This window comes from Opisthorchis viverrini (genome assembly GCF_000715545.1).
Source record: "Opisthorchis viverrini unplaced genomic scaffold opera_v5_233, whole genome shotgun sequence".
Lineage (NCBI taxonomy): Eukaryota > Metazoa > Platyhelminthes > Trematoda > Opisthorchiida > Opisthorchiidae > Opisthorchis > Opisthorchis viverrini.
The window spans coordinates 188,186-204,749 of NW_008751886.1; the positions used below are offsets into that span (position 1 = coordinate 188,186).

The 16,564-nt window shown below is 44.9% G+C and overlaps 1 protein-coding gene across 1 annotated transcript in view; it reads right to left on the minus strand.

Moving 5' to 3' along the window:
• T265_14634 (hypothetical protein) overlaps positions 1 to 4,923 on the minus strand; it is a gene marked incomplete at both ends in the record, with an annotated part of 11,612 nt that extends 6,689 nt beyond the window's left edge. Inside the window, 5 exon segments of the mRNA XM_009174520.1 lie at positions 2,064 to 2,168; positions 2,215 to 2,474; positions 2,514 to 2,614; positions 2,630 to 2,827; positions 4,853 to 4,923. Of these exon segments, the coding sequence (XP_009172784.1) occupies positions 2,064 to 2,168; positions 2,215 to 2,474; positions 2,514 to 2,614; positions 2,630 to 2,827; positions 4,853 to 4,923 (735 nt within the window).
• Between the last annotated feature and the right edge of the window lie 11,641 nt (positions 4,924 to 16,564).

Here is a 16,564-nt window from a genome sequence, read left to right on the forward strand (position 1 = left end):
ACCTGCGGACAAAGTATTCAAATTTGGGCGGGGGAGGGCGGAAGACGGAAAACGTGAAAGTGAAAGAAGGGAGGCGTCAGCAGTAGCATGTTTTCGCTTACCCGCCCTGCTGTATGCAGCAAGTAAGGCGACCCGGTTGATGGCACCACGCGACGGCCGATGTGGCATGAGAATATTGTTAGTTGTGTAGATCATGGTTGTACGAGGGTTAGGATACTGCCAGGGCGCCCACACCTAGACAGGAGGACGATTAGGGTCCTCAACCAAAGCCTTTGGCTCAAAAGCCTAACCGCAAGGCAGCGGTGTTTGGCGGGGAAATGCAAATGCATTACCTTTCCTATGGAACAAGTCGCCATACATGTTCTAACCTCCAACCTGGAGGACCAGGAGACTGTGTTCGTCAGACCTCTAACCATTGACCAACCTGGTACGAGAGACTCTGTGAGTGCCGCGCGGACACCCCCCAGTATAGCTCAATGGGTCGCCGTGGTACACAAACCGCCACACCACGATAAGGTCCAGTCTCCTCGTAAAACTCACTGAATCACATCAATTCGGTCGCTTATTATTAACGATCTGGCTTTCAATACACAATGCAGGGTACTATCGGATAGTTCGGATACAGTTCAGTATAGAATGATGCACCTACAAACTCTCAGTTAATTTTCAGAGTCAAATGGCATGTTGATTTTGGGGAACCGTCTTAAGCAGTCGCTGTACGCCCAAATAGCACGAGGGAAAAATAACGTACGGCCTAAGCACGCATCCACTAGATTAAACTGACGTCCAACAGACTGCATAAAAACAACTTTCCAGGAAATAAGTATGTGGTTGTTAGAAAGTAAGGAGCCGCCAGAAGTCACCTGAAGATGTATCCATTTTACACTCCGACAATGAATGATGATCTGGTCAGTTGGCTACTATGTGCTCCCAAAATGACGCACAAAGTGCACTCGGTGACTCTTCTACACACCGGAGCATTCACCGTCAGCTCAAACATAAGCCTGCGTGACATCGTATTCCGCATCTTCTCCATTGAGTTTTTTTCAGCAGACAGAATAGTTAACAGGTTAGGAACTGCCCAAACAGTTTGACTCAAGCGAAGGTTAGTATGGTGATGTTTGTGATGCTTAAGCTAATGGTAAGTACGCTTGTGCCGTTTTAGTTACACTCATTCGCGCCCCATCGGTGCGCATACAACAGATGCTTTTGAAAAACAAGACGAATCAACCGTGGACTAGAGGTACAAGGTAGCACGAAAAGGTGGCAGTCGGCAAATATTCCTCTTGTACTGTACTGCCTATGCACAAGAACATGCAAACTTCACAAACAAAACTACGACCTGTGCCTAGTATACGGGTGGGATTCATACACAGTCTAAAGATGGTTTTGTCATACTATGAGACTTCGATCAGTAAACTAGACGGTTGTTTATGCTTTACTGAAACGCTTATGCTTTTACTGAAACGCACCAACTGTAGTGAATAGTCCATACTCAAGTTGTGGACTTCAATACAACATACAAGTACCATATAGCTCTGACTTTAACGAATGCACACATGCAAGGTTTGGAGGAATTCAAAGTAGCGGATCAACGTAGATAGTTTATTCTTTGTTATACATGTGCGGCATGTACACTTCTTACGACTAGTGAAGAAACGCAGCTGAAACACGGTTTGTTTCAAGCCTACACAATGTATTCAGGCGAGTAAGAAAAATGGCAAGCCACTTGGCCAAACATCACCAGAAAGCGAAAAAAACGAGTGCAATTGAGGCGGGACTCTCAGTTGGTGTCCGCTTTAAGTGAAGTAAAATCACATACACTAAAGCTGACAACTACCGATGATTTTCCTACAATACTGTATGTGTACCGGGACTCAAGGATACTGATGTCCGCAGTATAACTTAGTCCCGGATGTTTGAGGAAGTGAACACAAAAATTATTGGAATAGGCAATGTGCTTGGATCAAGTATATTCGTTTGTTGATGTGTTTGTAATCAGTGTATAAAACGTGTATATTGCCAGAGACGTCGTATTATACTCACATCGACGGGTCACTTACATTACAAATCCGTGCATTGCTGATAAATCGATGAATTTCCTCAACAGAAACGTAAGACGCGTTTCGTCTTTCAAGAGGATCTGCAATGTTAGCTGAAATATTGGTCTAAAGTGGATAGGGGGTTGGAAAATACGATAAATTATCTGGTTACCTTATCTTGCAGATACTTCAAACATGCTGTGCGGAGTATCGCCACAAACTCTCCGTCTACTCCGGACTCACCGGCAAACAGCGTGTTAGCTGCAAGTTTTTCACTTGGTTGAAGATCGATCAAAAGGTAAACCTTTTGCTTTTGTCCCGTTGACATCGGAAGTTCTTTTATGAGCTTCTTGGCAATCAGCGATTTCAGGATTCTCGGAATACGGGTTTGTTGAAGCTTAGTGTCCGTGCTAATAGACTTAACGGAGGCAGCTTTGCCGGGAAATGAGTGAAATAAAATTCACGCAATACCATCTTCGCCGGCTTTCCGAATTGCATTGTACACCAGCCGTTCTTCCAGATCAGTAAGACTTTTTATGGTGCTGCGCAGCTGAAGCTCACACACAGATGATCTAACAGCAACTCACTCTATATTCGATTGATCTCGCAACTTCCAGGACAGTGTCCTGTCTGCATTGACCAGCACGTCTAGTAATCCTTCTTTTTGTAGTGCATTCAGAACCGGCAAAATGGTAGTCAAGGAAACATCGGAAAACTCTTTTTCGAAGTGTTTTTGCGTTAAGGCACCACCTGTACTCGTGAACAAGTTCAGAACCCTGTATATGCTGATAGTTATCGACAAATGGATGTTACCTGTCTCTCAGGGGATTCCCCTCTAATTTCATGACTTGGATGCAACGGATCCCCGCACAAACAGACTTGTCGGTCCAGCCGGATTCTGTAAATAGAGGACTTTGAAATTTAAAGCAAGTGGTGAAATAGGTTCGCATTTGAGATAACACCGCTGGAGCACAGAGCAAGGACACAGTCCTTATCACAGGCCTCTGTATCAACCGAAAGCCAGAAACATAGGTAGGGAAATACACTCAGAGGCACTCGGGTTCCTCACTGACCAAGCTGACTAGTGGTCGGTCCGAAATTTGTGCTCTACGTTGAAACCGCGAACTACCATAATAGGATTCGGTGCGGAACCGGTATCCGCTAGTCGCTACTTCAATTAGTAGCTTGGCTTTGATTCAATTCCACTTCTTCGGAAACCGCATACATTGATTGAAGGCCAAATTCGATCCCAGTTAACGGCCACCTAGAGCTGGACAAAATGCTCTACATAGGAAACTTATCCACAGCGAACCTCACGTGCAATACAGATTATTCCATTTTCGACCGAAAACCAGGCATTTCCTACGTTCAAGAGATTTGGACTAACGAAAAGGTGAAGTCGTGATGTTTGTGCATACTTTGGCTTTCCTCTGCTTTCCAGAAGTAGCCAAAATCATAGAGGAACTCAGCAAAATAGTTATCTCAACGCCTAGGCAAATATTGTTGGCACATACGTAGAATGGAGATTACAGCATCACACACATCAAGTGGGTTCACACCCAATCACTCTCCTCACTACCATCATGATTTCCGACATTGCTTTGTTCCTGTTTCTCTTGAGTTGGCTATCACCAAATACTTGAATGAGAGCCAACATGGGGGAGCTGTGAATCGGGGTGATAGAAATGGAAACTAGAGAAAGGGGCTAGTTGGGGTAAGCTATTCAGTTTCTGGACTCAAGCATGTCAATGACTGGAGCGCATCGTTACCGAAAACCGTCTACAGCCGTTGATATGGGGTTTCTCTGGATGGCTGCAAAAGGTGAGGTTGGTGGCCCATTCTTGCACCCCTCAGGGTGTTTGCTTGAAGGACGATTAGTGTACTACGAAGGTGCAAATGTGTAAGACAGCGAAATAAACCCAAATGTTAAGCCTCCATGTTCGTAGACCGAGACGAACAGCAATTGGGAGACACTCGATTGCATACATAAGGAATATACACTTGGCACAATATCAGAATACCTGAAATCATCACACCTATTGTTGTAGATGTGAACCTACTACAGTGGTTCCCATGAACTCGCCCTATCTTCCTAATAATCCTTCATATGCTACAACATATGCATGGTCCCATAAGTGGCAAAATTATTTTCCAAAAGAAAGCGCTACAATGGCAATGCGCTTCAACATTTGTCTGAATATCAAAATAAACTGTCACACAAGAATGCCCGAGGTCTTTTGATTCCTACATCATTCGCTTGCGCCACTGCTTTTTGTGGAAGTGATAAACGGCATTTTCGAACACGCAACACCTTTGCGATATCTGTTAATGCTAAAGAAGCTAGAAAATTAGGTAAACTGACACAAGATTACCCATTATCTCTCCGAGCGTAGTATCGATCATTTACTCATAATGCTGGACAACATCTCCAACACGCATTCTCGCCGTTTCAGTCTAGTTAGCCAGGATACCGATGAGTTTTCAGTTCAGAGAATAGATTCCGACGATAAGCCTGCAGGCACACATTGTTGATGCACCAGTAGGTCTTAATTCTACCGTCCAAGGTTACCGAATATTTGAGTAGGAATTAGAGTTGAATTGCTTAATCCCATCGCATCGTGCAGTCTGTCGTTATAAACACTCAAAAGCGTCTTATCATCCTCCTCAATTCAAGTCAATTTATCAGCAATAAACCGTGTACCAGAAGCGCATTGGTTTCAGCTGCTACAGTTTCCATCACCGGAAAACGGAAGTGTGGGACATACAACTAAGTCTTGGAGGTTCAGTTTGTTCGGAAATTGGGTAGCTACGTATTGAAGGCGATAGCTTTGACGTACGAGCGCCACTGACTGCGCGATTTGGCCATTTCTGCCAATGTCATTAACTATTGGTGATTTGGGTCCGGGGTCCCCATCCAAAGAGGCGGCAGTGACCGACCCGACTAAGTTTACTGGTTAGTGTTTTCGTACTTGGTTGCCGAGTCATACACTGTCCACCTCTCGGTCGTTTCCACTAAGCAAAAAGCTGGGAGAAAAGAGCTCTGCGAGGCAGACGGTATTTTGGCATGCGGAGTACATGTCCTAACCAGCGTAACCTATGAAGCATGGGTAATTCATTTATCGCGGAAGAGTTCCTACTCCCTAAGATCATCTGACGTACCTCAGCATCGCTAATCCGATGTTCCCATCAGACCTGACCAATGCTTCGGAGACACCGATGGTCAAACACTGACATATGTGCGCAGGGGCCACGTCCCTGATCCGTAAAGCAGTACGGATCGCACCACCACATACTGAGCGACAACACCAGTGTTGAGACTGATAATTCACTGCCGTACAACCATAAAGTCTATCTAATTATATTTAAAGCCTTGTTTCTAAACTGTCGCCCAGAAAAACGAGCCAAAATAATCCAGTGATACGCTCCAAAGGACTGATCCGCTTTGCAGCATTCAATGTCCATATTGTCATATTGGGCACAAGGCATCTCTTGCTGAAACCTTGTTTTCTTCCCCGGTGATATGCTGTATCTCTGAAACATGCATACAATACCCCAACTCGGTCGTGCACATCAAACCGCTTAGGACGAACTCGTATGTTCCACATTTCATTCTTCGAGTATCTGATGATCCTGACGCAATGGTGTAGGAGTTGCATTGATCTCCAAGGCTGAAGCCGCATTACTGGACTATATCCCAGTGAACAGTTGTCTTTGGGCTGTGCTGTTGTCTGGTTCTATTAAGATCAACGGAGGTTACCGCGGTATATGGTGTTCACTTGTCACATCATTATACAACAGATGGCTAAAGTGGTTAGAACGCGAATTTACTGATGGGAAGGTTCGTGGTTCGAACCCAACCTCTGCCTCTCGATTTCCCCTGCCTAGGCTTGGGCAACCTGGCAGTATCCCAGCCCCCGTACTTCCTTCGGGGGGCAAGGCAGCTAGACACCGAAAGGGTGTTGCAGATGAATGCTTTTCTTTACAACACGAAAGAGTGAAGTTTCCGAATACCACTATTACCACAAACTTTCGATTTTTTTATTTTTGTGACCTAATATGAGGAGCCCACTGAAGAAAGTTGTCACCTTATGTTAGTTTATGTGCACTGCAAATGTTTTTAAGTGTTTGTTTAGATTGCACTCTATTTGCCCAAGATGTAACGGTCTTATTGTCAAATCTCTGGTGACTCACACGGCTTCTGTATGCACGCGTTGCGAGTATTGTCGACAAACCAGTGGTACTTAAAGCGCCATCCAGCGACTGTGTATGAATATACGGTCGCAAATGAGGTCAAACTTGTATGAGACGAACCAACGAGAGCTTGTTTACGAGCTTGTGGTGATAGCATCAACCGAAGTTCCTGACCTCGAGAGGATGAGTTTTATCGAGATCTGTTGCGACTGCTCCCGTCAGCAAGTAGAACGGATTTAATCATTCTGACTGGTGATAGAAATGCCCAAGTGGGACGATTAAGCTCGGTGGATTCGGATTCAATGGTTAGCGTACAGATTATGAGGAGCGACTTTTTGAGTTGTGGGCTGAGCACCTGTTCTCGGTAGTACGAACATCCAGCACACATAGAGTTACTTGAAGTGATGTACAACCTTGCTTACTGGGCCTTGGCTCATGAGCTTTATTTCTGTTTTCCATCCACAGAAATTGTCGTGAACACTTGCCTTCGGAGAATCACTGTCCCCTGGTGTTTCCATAGCGTGCATATTACATCCAGAAGAGGTGCGCCGGCGACTGTGGTATCGAACCCAGGCCCTCCAAATGCCTAACAATCAGGATTGTGACGAATAACAATGCTAATGCGTTGTTTAGGTCCAGCAGGAGATGGCCTCCGATGCACGCCACAACCAGGCTATCTTTCAGCTGATTCTACTAACCCGAAAAAGGGAACGGGTGCGTTAGGCAGAATTCAACAGCAACGCCGCTTTGCCGCTGGCGTTTAGGTGTTGCTACGGCCAAGAAGCCTATCAAGCACCCATCTAGCTAGGACAGGCAGTTTGCCGCGCAGCATCAGGGCAAAGTTTGGTTAGTCCCAGAAGCCAATCACAGAGTGCCAATCCACGGAGTGCCGGCTGCCAGCGCGGAGGCTCGGTATTCGCACAATGGAGCTTAAACTTCGGAATCTATTATATGTCCGTGATGAACTAAGACAGGCAGGCAATTCGGAATATCAGTCCAAACTTTTGAGCACCATCTGGGCATCCCATTATCCCAGTGATGCTCGGAAATTGTTCCACTAGATAATTTCAACCAGAGTCATGATTGCTTCAGTGGACATTAAAATTCGATGATCTGCGAGAATGTCAGAGTATATTATGATGATTTTTGGTTCAAGCAAATATTCGAAAAAATTCTAGACTTTAGCGTCAACTTTGTACTCCATTCACAGGGGTTTTGCAGCTAACTTCATTGCGCGGCTAATGGCAACTTCCATTATGGCATCCCGTAGGCATAAGAGCTTGTGGTGTTGTTGCTGCACACACTTTATATACAAGGCACTGAATGTGTGTTTTTAACCTGGGTTTAGACGTTATTGCACGTTGCGTATCTTTGATGTTTGATTTGACTGGAACCCTTGCTTGGAAGTTGCAGACCGAGGACTAGGCTGAGGAAATATCGCTACTTCATGTGTCAGCTAAACAGTCTGAAAATAAGATGGAAAGCAACTTACAGTCCTCGTCTTGAAAGATGGGCTGAATAGTTCAAGGAGCAGTTCAACTGTCTCTATCCAGTATGACCTTCAGAGGAACCCCACGAGCTGTCAGCAATCACAGCATCTGGCCAGGATGGTGTGCATCCCGTAATTTTAAAACATGAGTGTGCTGCGGTGAGCTATTCAACGACCTTGTCATACAACGTTTGTGGCGAAGACCCAGTCCTGATGAGATGGAGCCCCTAGACTGTCATCCCGATTTTCAAAAAGCCCGCACGGACGTCGTGCACATACCTCCGTGGCATCATTCCGGTACCCGTAACGGCCGGGGGGCACTCTGGAATTAGCTCGCACAGGTTGATCGGTCGGCGGGCCATATAATCTCGTGTAAACGTAAGCTGGGTTCCGTTCTGGCTCATAGAGTAAACACCACATCGTTTATTTGAGCCCGGATAGCTCAACAGTCAAGGCGCGAGCTAACTAAATGCTAACCCCGTGGTTTTAGACCAACTTGATAGCTCCTGGCTGCACGCTGAGAATCCGGTAGTATCTTAGCCCTCATGCTCACCTTAGTTAGAGGGTATCTCTGCATCGGAGGCGTGTTACAACTGAACGAATAATATTATTTTCTATGGAGGAAAATGTTGTTAAGCACAGGTGACATAATATTATTAGCATAACAATGCCTAACCCCCAACTTGCAGAGAACATGCCAATCGAATTGTCATCGGGCCGTTACAACCTGAACTCGGCAGAAAACAACACAACAGGGATGAATGTACAACTAGCGAGTATATATCTGGTGCACTCTTGTACATCACCGCTCCTACAGGTATCTCATATCGGTTGATTATATTGCTCTGGAGGCTGTTCTGTCTCTGTCGCTTTTGCATGTCAGTCAGTCAGTCCGCAAAATTTGCACCGAATTTCAGCATTTGCAGCTGGTAAAGGATAGAGGGAATAAAATATTGGCAGCCATGAATTAAGGGCGAAAATCTGATTTGTACATTGATCTCGAATGGTTTTGTTTGTCCCTTTTGGGAGAGAGTAAAAGCTATGCATTATATACGATAGCTTTGATTAAACAACACCACTGTCTGCTTGGCACAGCTCTATCTGTCAGGGTCCCTTATGACAGGTCCGTCTTGTTCCGCGCTCCACGTTCGGCAAGGTAGCGTTTTTCAACGCAACTGAGCTGAATGGCACATTGCCTCAGTAAATAGCCCATGGCGCGTATCCTGTGGGTTGTGCAGCGAGAGTACAGTTTCCGGGTAACCACCCGGCATACTGCAGCTTTAGTGGACTGATACTCTCGCCGGAGTCGTATAGCCGAAGCCGTAGGCTGGAGGCCATACAGGAAGACGCCGAACGTCTCCCGTATCTACCGGCCAAGTCTTCGGCCTCCAAATTATGAAAAATTAGACCGCGATTTTGTACGCTTTACGACGGACATTCAGACTGATGTCCCCAATAGCACACATCTCAAACTTTAGTAAAACGCTGTCTCGTTTATCGCAAGGAGATCTCATCCTCAGCTACTTCTTATTCGGCAGATACCCGGTTATTCAGAACCTTGTACTGTTGAACGATATTTTTTGACGTGGGAATGCAGAATTTCGATATATTTATGCTCGCAACAAAAGTCGTCATAATCTGTCTTAGTTTTTCTTCCCCCGTTTCGAAATTTTGCTCGCGTTTCATCTTTGAGGAGGAAACGGTCCCGGGTATGCCCCCAAATAAGTTTTTTTTCAAAAGGGAAATTCCACTGTAGTTTTACATGACACTTGACCTACATGCAGAGGCGATCTTCTTCCGTAAGCCTTGCGTTTTTCCGTACAAGTTGTCTCAGCACCAAGGATGCGTCTACCGTGATGCCAACTCAGAATGGCAATCCTCGAGGTCCCAAGACAAATAATCGGCTCTAGCAAGCACGGTGAACTATCTCAGGTTCAGAAATACTTGCGAATTTCATCCACTTTGAACGATTTATGTTTTACTACAATTCCTGATGTCCTAATTTATCACCGGTACAATTTACGATGATTCATGGCCTTGAAGCCAAGCTTACTCAAACATATTAGCCAAACAGAGAATGAGCAGAAAATGCATTACCTATAGACAACGACTGTGAAGATGTTACCTTGAAAACAAATTTCTTTTTATTTTGTTGAGTGATTATGTTGTACAGCCAATTAAGACCAAGCCCCTATGCTCGGCGCCCTCCGTGCGCTCATGAAAATTCTAGCGTGAGTTTGTGGAACATAACGTGGAAGCTCAGCAAAAACAGCTGTAGGAATTTTTGAAGTATCCACAAACGGCCACCTTGAGTTATTCTGCCTTTGCTATACTGGGTGGAACGCGATGTTAAGTACAGACGAGGAGATAGGCTGCTTGCTGCAGTATACAACATACCTCCAAGTTGCATATTGCGAACGCTGTTGTTCAGTGTTTTTGCCAGCCAGAAACAAAATTGGGTAAGCCGCACCTTGTTATCTCCGCGGTAAGGGACAACCCTGAATCAGCCGCCTAGTTAGGCTTCCCCAGGGAGTTTCTGCAAACCTCAGCGTTGGTTTCACTTGTTAGAATCACGAAATCAATACTTCAAGCTAACCGAGGCAACCATGACAGATCGTGATATACGGCGTGTTTCTCAGTCTCAGAGCTGCCGCTTGTTGGGGTGTGTGCTGACAAGACAATCGAACACCACTGACCACTAGAAGATGCACTGATCCTGATTTGCCCACCGTTCTAACTGTTGTTTGCAGGAATCCAGTTCGGTAGTGCTTCAGCTTAGCACATGGTTGATGCCAGGGGTCATTGTGTTAAGAGTAAATTGCCAGACTTGTGGTTTTGTAACGAGTGATTTGAGAATCATAAAGAACTGCATTTAAGGGCTTGAAACCAAGACGATCCGTGGAACGATCGAGGAAGTGGACAAAGCCCGAGGGCCGCAAACGTTCGAAGGTGTTCCTCCCAAGTTTATATCTAATAGGAGGTAAGCGTATATGAACTGTTGTGGATGTCACGAGGACGCAGTAAGCCGCACCAAAATTAACCCCAATTAGCGGTGTACTATAAGGCCGCCTCCTTCACTGTGCCTCTTCTAATTGCTAATAGGATGCTGCAGTAAATTGTATTCCCTCTCCCCAAAACGCTGGTAACAGAGTGATCGTGGAACACTCTCACAGAGTGTGTGGGTGATATTGCTATTCCTGTTTCTGGTCCTTCCAACATGCGAATCAGTTTATGTGACCCAACTACTTCTCCAGCATGGTTTGGAATACGTTTCTCACTGTCAGTGTAATGTTCTTTCGCGAAACTTGATGGGATGAAACCGGATCCTTAGTCTTAAAATCAAGCCAGACGATGTCGTGGATATTTTCGCTGACCTGGGCAGTTTTGTACGTTCCGATGGAGTGGCTAGGTACGACCAGTTGTAAAAGGATGAACAAGAAAGTTTTGACAACCCTCGATATTAATCTCGCGAGTACGGCATCCGTTTGTCCGTTAAGGTTAGTGTTAACGCTCGGTGGCGCAATTTGCACCGATATATGGGTCAAAAATATGGCCGGTGAGCGTGATCTGTCACTTTTTGACCAGTGATGCCTCCGAAAAGTTGATCAGTTATTGAAAACCATTGGCTTAGCGGTGCTGTTCCATCCCAGGTAGGCTTGTAATAGAGTATTTCCAAACAATGGTTGGTTTCTGAAGCCTCATTGGTGATGCTATTTTGAATATTTAATTCTGATGCTAGAGGACCTCACTATTCAGGATTATCTGCCTTCGAAAACATCAAAAGCTGGCGCTTTCAAGGCGCTGCATTCCGTATTCTCGTAAAAGCGTTCCAGGGTTGAGCAATAGCTCAGCAGTGAGCAAAGTACAACAACTAAACAATAAACTGGAGATACTGGATGAGGAACCCCAGACAAAACTCATCAACTGTAGGAGACACCTTACCAACCATTTGCTCCGTTCCCAATCATATGCGGCTGCCAATCCCCATATTTATTTCCCTTGACTAGATAAACTGAAACGTTCTTGTTTTACCGAGTTATTTCTATAGCTCTTACGAACTTTGGTTGGACATTGTGATTTTCGCGGTTGCTCGCCGTCGAAATCTGCTCGGTTGTGACAATATCGATTTTAGGCGAAGTGATCTGCGCTTTATCCCCGGGCTGTGGTTTGTACCGCCTTATTTTGTAACCCTACGGTATCTACAGAGGAGGGTCCGTTGAGGTTTGTTGAATATGCGTATTACTATCTTTGCAATAGTACAGTGATTCCGGAAATCGGATTTCTTGGTCGTTTCCGTGGATTGGCACGCGTGGCTCAAGCTCACAATGCAGATAACAGTAACATCAGCTTTCAGCGACACTGGCAAAAATGGCCTGATCGTGCGGTTGGTGATGCGCAGGCATCAAAACCGCCGTTTTCAACGCAAAGCTGGTTAGTTTTTTCAAAATTTTCTAAAACCTCCATCGTCTACTTTGCTTGACGCTATTGTACAAAAAGCCGCCTAACCAACAGTAGCGTAGTTCTTTCTCTCAGCTTTAATCAAGGTTTTTTGATTGAATGTTTTAATTGCATGCATCTTACTTATTTGTTTTAGACTAACTTTGGGACACTCCTTCATTTCTTTTCTCCCCGTATATGAGACTCTGTTGAAATCAGAGGTCTTGCTGCAATAAAACACCAGTGTTCTCATCTGCTGTTGTTGTCGGCAATTGCAGCAATGAGGGTTTGTTAAGCTTATTTGCGATTATGAGGGTTTAAACCGATGATGGATCCCAACTTACTCTAAAGTAAAGAAACAAGTGGCCATAGGGGTCCGGTTTCAGAGACTATCATCCCGAATTTCTGTGAAAAGCACGGTTTTCCAGATATCCGAGGTTAGTTTCTGCTAAAGGCAAGTCTTCTGCTTGGTATGAAAGTGAGAAAGGATAACTTCCAGCTAAATATGGAGTTTATCATGCTGATGACATGTGTCGAAAGACTTTTTACTCACTGGCGCTTAATGGAAAACACACCGAAATGGTTTCTTCTCAGCCAATGCGACACTGTATCGCCTGCGAATATAGTCAGTTTTGCGTTCCCTGATCAACTCAAACCGTTCTTGTTTTACCGCACACCCCGAACACAATTTCTGCTCAATGCTTTTGTGGTCCTTCATCTGTTTATGGCGGATACCGCGTTGAGCGTGGACCGACCCTTTGACTGTTACTTAAATGATCTCTGTAACCATAGTTTGGATGACAAAGACTTTTAGACATGGTATTTTCGACAGCTTAGAACCTCTCCAGACAGTCAGGGTTTTGTTACTATTTTTTTAGACGTAACTAGGCTGCACAATGGGTGCAATATTCACATTCTCAATGGCTGTCGTGGTCAGTGTGATTGCCTGCAAAGGTGGTGCAAGACTTTGTCGTAAAGGAATTTATACAGATTCGATGTATTTGAAAATGACTTAAATTACCGCATGATGAATAATAACATCAATTTAGGCCGCAAGAACTGAAAAAGAAGAATCGTTTTGTGACTTTTTCACGAAAAGTTGCTCAATTGTTGCAGCTAGTACGCTGGTAAAACCGCAGAGATAGCCGCATCTTGTGAGTGTTGTAAATTTTGTAAGAAGAAGAGTACATGTTTTGGCTGCCGTGGTTTCACTTTTTTATACTGGCTCTGTTGGTGATTTCAAACGACACACCCACCTAATAATCAAGTTGCTTTTCAATATGTTCACCGTCATCCGACAGCAGAAACGCCATGAATTAGGGAATCGTGACGTGCTACTGAAGTACGGTACTCCTTCATTGGAAGCATCACATTACAGATGAATTTAATGAAGCGCGGACTACCAAAAGCGCCAAAAATTACCTAGACGTGTGCCGGCCTCCGTTGTTTGTTAGTTCGCACCATCAGAGAGGATTTTGAGAGAGAGGCGGCTATATTTGTCTTGGTACTTATCTTATGAATTTGGGCACCAACAATCAGGTTCTCACGCACATATATGCACTCGCAGGTGGAAACTGTTGTGCCACCTCATCTGACAGCTGCAAGACAAGAAGCATCATGTCAATAACAGTTAGTTTTTCGTACAGACAACCAAATGTTCTCAAACGATTAACCACCCGGCTAGCAACTGCACGTGGACTTCCCGGGCTTAAATCAACTCCACCACCAAAAGCCACCCGATACAGCAACGTGAGGTAACAATAGCTTACCAACAGTTGATGAGCACACTGACGGCATTGTTGTAGTTTAACAGCATACGCTTTCCTACTTTCATCTGAGCCTAACATGCACAAGAGTAAGACTTACCAGTTCGCAATTAAACGGTGAATGTCACCAACTGTGTAGAGCGGTTTGACCGCGGCCATCTTCCGGTTGCGAGTGGAGTTACTTAATAACAGAAAAGGGGTAGAAGCCGTGGATGCGACTGCTGCCAACGCCTTTAAATAATAAACAGAAAAGTGTCGGGATGGATCATCTAGTAGCGGCCTATAGCATACATCTAACCGCCGTGTAAGAGCCAACGAATTTCGTTCGCTGCATAAAAGAGAAACCATAATTGGAATCAACGGAGAGTAGCAAAGTCTGCCAAAATGCAGGCGGGATTTTCAGTGAGAAATGTTGCCCTAGAATTGCCATATCATACAAGGCTACTTTCCTTATCGATGTGTCGGAACTCTACCTTACGAATGCACGAAGCTTGCTTTTCGTGACGGATATACATATGTTTTGCTAGCGTTTGTAGTGGAGATAATCACCACCGTCATTAGACCCGAATTAGACTGACCTTGCGGGTCACAGTTTACTCACTGCAACGTGTGGACGGCTGTGCTACTCGTTTTGAGGGAGCAAACTCTTAGTACGGTACATTTATTTCACCAGCAAGATCATTCTACAAATAAATTTGGTCGTTCGTAAATGCTGACGAGTTTTTGGCACAGATAGCCACCGAGAGGCTGAATGTCAGCAATTTACACGTTAGGTGTCACACACTGCTTCCGTGGACCGCCGGTTGCGCCAAGATGCGTGTGTAATCTCTAGCGGTCGGCGGTGATTCGTGGTGGTCTAGCGATTAGAAACAGCAAAGTGCTGCCGAACAGTTTAATAAAGAGCTTCAGGCAAGACTTTCGATTTACTCCGGCCTTACAAGAATGTCTGCTGGTGTGCTGTTTCGCCAAAGAATTCAAAGATACCACCTAATTTTACAGGGAAGAATTATCCTCTTACGAGTTGCGTTCTAGCATTTATTCGGCACTTTGGGTCAGCCGACAATAGAACACCGGGTGCGCTCTTTGAATGTTTTAGAATGCGCGATAAATGATGCTTCTGCGAATAACTTTGTAGCTCAAAGCGGCATCAACTTGGAACCTGATGCGACGAGACTGGAGAGACGCCATTAAAGCCAGAGACTTTCAGTAAGCTGTGTCTTAGTTTAACTTTGCATATATGATTACCCTTGCTTGCAGAATGTAGCAGTCATGTTGAAACAATGGAAAAAGTGCGAAGTATCCAATACCCCCCGGTGGCCATGGTTCAGAAATGTCATTGATAGCATTTTCGACTTCAGATCCTTTATCAAGATGGTTCTAAACATCCGCACTTCGTGATGATGAAGTGTAGGGATCATCATCATCACGCTTTTTGTGACCCTGGTTTCGAGCCCAACAGTCCATGACCAAGTTCAGTTTGACCGGCTGAATGACGCCAACTCTGCTGCTTTACCAGATCTTATTTTCTGGTTCCTCATTTTTCACTGTTACACCTTCCTTGTCATATGTTGGGCAGGAAGTCTCTTGTTTTGCTCCTCCTCGTTTTCGTTTTGCCCGCCGCCTTCAAATCTCACTGACCTGATCTTGCCCCATGTTCTCTCCAAAAAAGTGCATTGTAAATATGCTTCCTTGCCGGTTCCGGTTTGGTGGTGGCCACGTCTACATCGGATAAAGCCCACCGCTTTGACACTGCCCCTTTTCCCAAAACTCATTCCACCCACAATCCTTGGGGTCATTTCTTCATTCTGACGTTAACCTTATGGTCATGCCCGGAGGCATGCTACCCATAAGTTGGGAATAAACAATATAATTAGCAACATCACTAAGAGATGAATGGGGCTTTCTGCAAAGGCAGCCGTGGTGGATGGGATTTAGAAAAGAGATTTCATGTGTGGTCAGAGATGGTCAGAGTTATGTTCATAAGATTGTCATCTTACTCTACGCTCATCAGGATAGATCCAGCCTACTCATCGTCAATTTAGGTGGCAATTTAGTTGATAGGTAGGTAATTGGTGTCTATTGTACTCATTTAAAGCAGCAAAGGAACCTTCAGATGAACTGTAAGTCTTGCGTGATTGGATCCTAATTTCACTTTCGTAGTTTATCGTTACGTATCTGACATTGTGATATGTCTATTAGGCTTCAGTAGTGATAGTAGAGTGTGGTATCATGATAACAGACAAGGTTTGGTTCGTTTGGGCGTGTTGATAGTCATGAGCCTTTTTGCCATGTTTGAAATTTCCGGAATGCAGCCTCGGCCCGTATAACCCCCACAATTTATGTATTCTTCGCTTCACCCATGGTTTTGGATAAATCTTGCGGTTGCACATAAAGGTCGACCAACAGCCGCGCTAGCAATCAGCTTAGTCAGGCCGGAGAAACAAACAGGGAATGGCCATTGGGAAAGGTAGCCCGTATGGGTGGCAAATTAAACAGTGCTTACCACAGAGGCAGTGAGGGCAGAGAGGAGATACCTGGGTGTATGTGCTTTATAGCTATGTGGCGCTGAATTGCTGGTGAGGAGCCTAATAAGAAACACAGGGGAACCAATTTGGTATGCGTGTGTCAGGGAATACGCT